This window comes from Myotis davidii, unplaced genomic scaffold, assembly GCF_000327345.1.
Source record: "Myotis davidii unplaced genomic scaffold, ASM32734v1 scaffold129, whole genome shotgun sequence".
NCBI classification, from domain to species: Eukaryota; Metazoa; Chordata; class Mammalia; order Chiroptera; family Vespertilionidae; genus Myotis; species Myotis davidii.
This window is the reverse complement of record NW_006383019.1, coordinates 480,229-486,889: the sequence shown is the minus strand read 5'-3', so window position 1 is coordinate 486,889 and position 6,661 is coordinate 480,229. Positions and strand designations below refer to the sequence as shown.

At 45.1% G+C, this 6,661-nt stretch overlaps 2 protein-coding genes across 2 annotated transcripts in view; one reads left to right on the top strand and one right to left on the bottom strand.

Moving 5' to 3' along the window:
• The window catches only part of ADORA2B (adenosine A2b receptor), a gene marked incomplete at its 5' end in the record, with an annotated part of 29,035 nt that extends 26,480 nt beyond the window's left edge, over positions 1 to 2,555 (top strand). The window contains one exon of the mRNA XM_015558348.1: positions 1,559 to 2,555. Coding sequence (XP_015413834.1) covers positions 1,559 to 2,222 — 664 coding nt within the window. The remainder of the gene's footprint in view (positions 1 to 1,558) is intronic.
• A 537-nt stretch (positions 2,556 to 3,092) lies between these two features.
• The window catches only part of ZSWIM7 (zinc finger, SWIM-type containing 7), a 40,930-nt gene continuing 37,361 nt past the window's right edge, over positions 3,093 to 6,661 (bottom strand). The window contains exons 5-7 of the mRNA XM_015558347.1: positions 5,614 to 5,718; positions 4,203 to 4,319; positions 3,093 to 3,313 (exon numbers count right to left, since the gene is read on the bottom strand). Coding sequence (XP_015413833.1) covers positions 4,206 to 4,319; positions 5,614 to 5,718 — 219 coding nt within the window. The 3' untranslated portion in view covers positions 3,093 to 3,313; positions 4,203 to 4,205. The remainder of the gene's footprint in view (positions 3,314 to 4,202; positions 4,320 to 5,613; positions 5,719 to 6,661) is intronic.

Sequence of the window (6,661 nt, the reverse complement as noted above, 5' to 3'; positions counted from 1 at the left end):
CGGCCCCCCAACTCCCCAATCGGCCCATCTCTGAGCCCGACCAGGGGCTGCACCTAGAGATTGGGCCTGCCCTCTGCCACCCGGGAGCAGGCCTAAGCCAGCAGGTCGTTATCTCCCGAGGGGTCCCAGACTGCGAGAGGGCACAGCCGGGCTGAGGGACCCCCCTTCCCCCCAAGTGCACAAATTTTTGTGCACCAGGCCTCTAGTATCAATATAAAGGTACAAGGCCCTAGTCCTTAAGAGATTGACATTCTAATTGAGAGGACAAATGTAACAGATAAAACAAGTTCTATAACCAGTGTGTGTATGAGGCAGAGTGGGACTGGCCACCACTACCTGAGAAGTGATCAGAAAAGGAGGTGACCCTGGAAACAAGAACACATGTTTTATCTGATATTGAGAGCAGCCTGCGCCAGATGAGCCACTGATTAGGAATGGCAGCCACTGGGTATGTGGGCTGAGGCCTGGAGGGCTCTGTGGGTCATGCTGAAAAGTATGGGCTTTATCCTGCAGACAAAGACAATTGGACACTTTCCACAGACAAGTCTTAAGGTAATGTGTATCTAATTATTTCCAAACTTCCCTCCCAGAAGGAAAGATTTTATTTCACTTACTCAATAATTACACTGAGTATCTATTATGGAGCAGTTATTAATGGCTAAATTTATAGCTTGGCTATAAGCCACATATGGACTTTATAGAAAAATGTCTATTATGTATATTCTGATTTCTAGTGATTTTTAAATACAATTTAATGGTTTAAACTTACTTAAAAGTTAAATTTGCTAAGGTATTTCCCAATTCCTATCAACTTTGCTGCTAGCAGAGATGGGGACTTTGCCAGACTCATGTTTTCCAGTAGAAGTATTCAGGGATGATTCTGCCATAGTCCAAGGCAAACCTCCTGTGTATTTGTGGGAGACCAGAAGGATTCTTGACCAGAGCCACCAGGTAGTGCTGACGCCAAGGGCCGACTTTCACTCCTTCAGGTGTCACCTTGTCACCGAAGTGTCCCCTAACAGACCTTTTTTACTATTGTCCCTGCCAGTTGATTTTCCTTAAGCTGCTTAAAGAAAAATTACACGTATATCCTTCTACCATACCCCATAGTTTATTAACTCATGTTTGTTGTTTTTTATTCGTTTCCCCTACTAGAATGTAAGTCCCTTTAAAAGTAGGGATCTTTGTGTGTGCTGTTCACTGGTGGGTCTCAACCAGCTAGAACAGTGCCTTATAGAAGACTTAGCTTCAAGGGTCAGTATCTGGGTGATTAGAAAATACCCTTGAAGACTTCTACACTTGTTTTCATTGACCATAATTTGCCACTAAACAGAGGTGAATTAGTAAGTCAATGAAACTCTTACTGAACTTGTAGAGCAAAGCGGTTTATACCTGTTTGTGTGTCTTTAGTGTTGAGAGTAAATGGCCATGGTACCCTTTGATGGTGAATCTTCGCGGCTGTTAGGAGTAAAGGCCATAGAACATTGGCAGAGGGGATTCTGAACCTGCTTGCGGAGAACTATAAAATGACAATAACAGGTGATGTTCTTTTCAACAGATACAAGAGTTTGGTCACTGGGACCCGAGCGAGAAGAGTCATTGCTGTCCTCTGGGTGCTTGCCTTTGGCATTGGACTGACCCCTTTCCTGGGCTGGAACAGTAAAGACAGTGCCACCAACTGCACAGAGCCCTGGGATGGAACCATCAATGAAAGCTGCTGCCTTGTGAAGTGTCTTTTTGAGAATGTGGTCCCCATGAGTTACATGGTGTATTTCAACTTCTTTGGGTGTGTCCTGCCCCCACTGCTCATAATGCTAGTGATCTACATCAAGATCTTCATGGTGGCCTGCAGGCAGCTTCAGCGCACCGAGCTGATGGACCACTCAAGGACCGTCCTCCAGCGAGAGATCCACGCCGCTAAGTCCCTGGCCATGATCGTGGGGATTTTTGCTGTGTGCTGGCTACCAGTGCATGCCATCAACTGTGTCACCCTTTTTCAGCCAGTTCAGGCCAAGGAGAAGCCCAAGTGGGCAATGAATATGGCTATTCTCCTGTCACATGCCAACTCAGTTGTCAATCCCATCGTTTATGCCTACAGGAACCGAGACTTCCGTTATACTTTTCACAAACTCATCTCCAGGTATGTTCTCTGCCAGACAGATGTCTTCAAGAGTGGGAATGGGCAGGCGGGGGCACAGCCTGCTCTCAACATGGGCCTATGACTTGGATGGACTCTGTCTTCTTCAAAAGGCACAAATCCACAATAAACAGAGGGACAGGACATGATTGGATGATCCTCACATGAAAGACAGTTATGCCTCACAAGCATATGGGTTGCCTCTTTTGAGCATCTCCCTGAGGTTACCACATATCTAACTAATATATACATGATATTAGTAGGTTCCAAGGGTTGACAAATAACATATGGTCCTGTCTGGATGCTCTCACTGTGTGGATGATGCTGACAACTTGAATGGATTGTAAAATAATGTTGTTGTTTTTTAAAGTCTGCCTTTTTCATGGTAGAAAATGAATAAAACTATTTTTCTGTGAAACACTGTGAATTATTATAATACAAATATTTTTTAAACTTAGAGGCAATGGAAAAATAAAAGTTGGACATACTAAAAATGTATACTCATTTCTAGAAAGGAGACCAGGAAAATTAAAAGTATAATTCTTTCATCAAGAAACTACTATATTAATTTAGGGAAATGACACTCCTGTAAGTTCTTAAGTAGAACATCATCAGATAACATTTTGATAGCATTCTTTTCCTTATATAGCAAACAACCCTAGAGAAAGAAACTAGGGAAGTGGGATCCTTCTTCTATCAGATTCCCTTTCCCCGTCCTAGAGCTAGTAGTGAATTTTACTTCTCTACCAACTTCAAGCTTTGCCAACTTGCTGGATCTCAAAGTGTGAAATTTTTACTAAGTAAAATTATACAATTGTGTATGTATATTGGGTGAAATAAAAATAAAACTTGAAAAAATCAAGCTTAGGGTGCTGCGCTGGCTTGTCATACAGAGCTGCATGTCCCTTCTATTCTTTATCCTAAAGTCTGCTTAAAAATATAAGCTTATACCCACTTGAAGTTTCCCAAGTAGCAGAAAAATCTTCATAGTTTATTTGCCACACCTCATTGTAACAAAAGGCTCTGCCCCCCACAGAACACTGCAATATCGTGGCCTTCTCACACAGCATTCACTCACTAGCACCTCACGCTTTGGGGGCACAGGGTTGAGGTTTCCTAGGCTGTAAGATCTTTTTCGTCTGTTTGTTCACCGCGTCAGCTGCTTCTGCAATATCCCTGTAAAGACAATGCAGGTTTATAAGCCCTCACACAGCACATTCCTGTCCTCGGGGCCCATTCTGGCGGTGGACAGACAGCTGTACCTGTAAAGGGCTGCATCTGTCTCGTTTCCACCATCATAACTCGTCTGCACTCTCCTGGGGATCCAAACAGCCCCATTTCCTCCCTCCTAGCACTCTTCTTAGTCTCTCTCTTGCCTTTTCTTCTTCAGACTAGAAATCCATAGTAGTTTCCTCTGCTTCCTTCAGCACATGAATTTTAGTCCCTTCCTTCATCTGGCTTGTTATAAAGCTCAGAAATGCATCTAGCACAAAACCAGTACTTCCGTTGGTCTACCATTCTAACAATACAGCCCACTGGAGCTATTTTGGTAGCAGCACCACAGGTATCTGAAGCTCCTGAAACCAGAACCCCAGTAAATCTGCTTATACTTGGCTGCTGTTTGGCCACATCTCTGCTCTGATCTTTCATTGCTGCAGAATAATTTTCTGAACCCAAGGTAAAGAATTAACACTTACTCATCTACATTTCATCCTACTCAGTTTTGTCTAGCATTTCAACCTCTTAAAATTACTAGTACCTCAGTTAAGAATCTAATTGTGGACAAGACATAGTATTAGGCTTTATTTAAGTCTAAAATGCTTGATTCCATCTAGGAAATTTTTTAGCCATGGGGCTTAGAAACTGGTTCAGATTTTCATGAGGAGACTTGTACAGGGCTTCGAACCATACACACATCCTGGGTTCCAACCACAGTGCCTCCTATAGTCCATAAGAAAAAAGGGACAGTAACAACTTTCTGGATCTATTTCACCTCTCTTCCCTATGAGCCATAGTTAAATGGACTTTTGTTGCTACTTCTATTTCGAAAGATGATAGTCTGTACCTTTTATGCTTCTTGATTCTTCTTCATCAACATGTCCGTCAATTGCTTATCCGAAACACTTAGCTGCTGACAGGTCCCCATAACCTGACTAAGATAAACTGCCAAGAGATGCTTGCACTGGAATATAAAACACACAGACGGTTAGAAACTGCGACGGCCAGGCTAACCAAGGCCTCACACAACCATTACAGTAGTCGGAAGGGAGTGGGGCACAGACTATGGGCCTTTAACGCACTGCTTAGAAACTGCAGACACAGCTGCGACTGATGTATTCTTTCTAGAAGTCGGAGGGCACAAAGGAAGCTTTCCTTAGCCTGCTGTGTGGGAAACAGGCTGGCACAGGTACATAACCACAACAGGCTCCTCATCTGAGTCCTGTCATACTTCTTTCTTCCTCACCTTCAGAAAGCTGCTAATAGCCACGAATAGCCTTCCTGAAGCAGCGTTACTAGGTGCTTCATGTGATCTCACTTACATCTGACGGCTCCTTCCTGAGAACAGCTCTTGTCCCCATTTGGACCATGTGCTCAGAATCTAGTCTGCTTCTTTAACCTGTTGCACTTCTGGGGATGAGGGGGGCGAGGGGTCAAGGTGGGCTGGCAGGACCCTCACATACACCAGCCTGTACACAGCTCTGGAGAGATGATCTATGCTGGACCTTGTATCACTGAACCCACAATGCGGCTTTAGATATTGAAGGGGCCCGGTGTAATCACGTCACTGAACAGTGAAATAAGCTTATGGCACATCAGCTATGAATGTAGCCACTCGTACAATGGGATACCCAATTTGCTACCGAGTTCCCAAGATGTTTAATGAAGTCAAGAGTGTAAAACAAAGGGTAAGAATGGGATGGATGCTATAATTTTCTTCTTTGGCAAGACTTAAAAAATAGCTACCTACTCTCAGGTGAGCGGTGCTTTCTCCTTGGAGTAAAGAGCTGTATGTCTTTCCCTTGCTTGAGGCTCTGGACGCCTGTGAAATAGGCAAAGGCACCACTGTGCCTCCTGCCTCAGGTAGAAGTGCCAGGCTGTTTCATGGGCAGTGGGAAGAAACACCTCATGGCTGGAGCTGGGGACATGGAAAGCTGCCAACTTGGCTCCAGTTTGGCTCATACACTTACTGGGTTACTCATCCCCCAGGGCCAACCCATTCAGGACTATCTTGTCCTCCCAAATGCTTCGTCCATGACCCTTTCAGTAATAAACTGGGGTTGATGTATTTCTAAAAATGACACAGCATTTTGGGAGGTTAAACCCAAGGGAGATTACTAACTGAGGTCAAAGATAATAAACAAGTTGTTTCAACATGTAGTAAAATTCCCACGTTGTACAGCTTTAAGCCATGAAGTAAGGGCTACCAATTTCCTCCCTAATTCGATGGCAGTGGGAAGAGACCGCGCCATCCTCACCAGCAGGCTGTCACTCTTCCGGAGCACGGAGAAGGCAAACGCAGGACATGAACAGTAATGACAAGAAGCCAAACACGTGTATGTTTTGCCAGAACTTCCGAGCACCTAGAAAGAAAAGGACAGATGGGACCAAACTCCAGAAGCTGTGCTGGAAAATTGCTTCCTTCCCTTGACTTTACTTGATGACTCAGAGTTACTCTGCAAATTGCACCGGGAAGAACTGCAGTTACATTTTGCAAAAAAAAAAGTGTAATCTCAATTTCCCTGTGTGCAGACTCTTCCCTCCTCAGAGCTCTCCCCTTGACAACTTTATGCAATGAAACTGAAGAGTTGTAGGCTAGGTGAACCATCTACACAAACCACGTTGTTCCTCTATATAGTGATTCAGAGGGCCAACTCCAGGGGATGACTATAAAGGGGGGAGGGGGGCGGGGGCGGGTGCTCCTTCATCTACCTTTTATTGTGGTGTTTCTTATTTAACCTATGATATTTCACAGCATCTTTGCGAATTTCTAAAGCTTCTACCACAACCTTAAGAGAGTATGAAGAGGAAACTAAGATGGCGGCATAGGGGAACACCGAGATTGCTGCCTCCTACAACAACTTCAGAAACACAATAAAAGGACAGGACGGTCAACATCCAGAACTACAGGAAGGCTGGTGGAGTGGAAATTCTACAACTAGAAGAAAAGAGAAAACCACATTGAGGGTCAGGAGCTGCGGAAGTAAAGTGCAAAGGTACAGAGGCTCAAGAGCGCGGAAGGGGGCTGGTACCTGAGGACGCGGCTGGGGAGGGAGTCACAAGCTCCTGACTGCTCTGAACTCCGGTTCCGGGAAGTCGCTGGGGACCCAGGACTCATATGGGGAGAAACTGGACTGTCTGGCAGCGGGCAGAACTCGGAACTCGAGGGCAGCTTTCCCTCAGAGGTGCTTGCAGCAATTAAATTATCAGGACACTGAGAGGTGCCGGCCCCTCAGGGCAGGGCTGAGAATCCGCTATAGCTGCTTGCTCCGCCCTTTGATTCCCTGAGACCCCGCCCCACCCAGG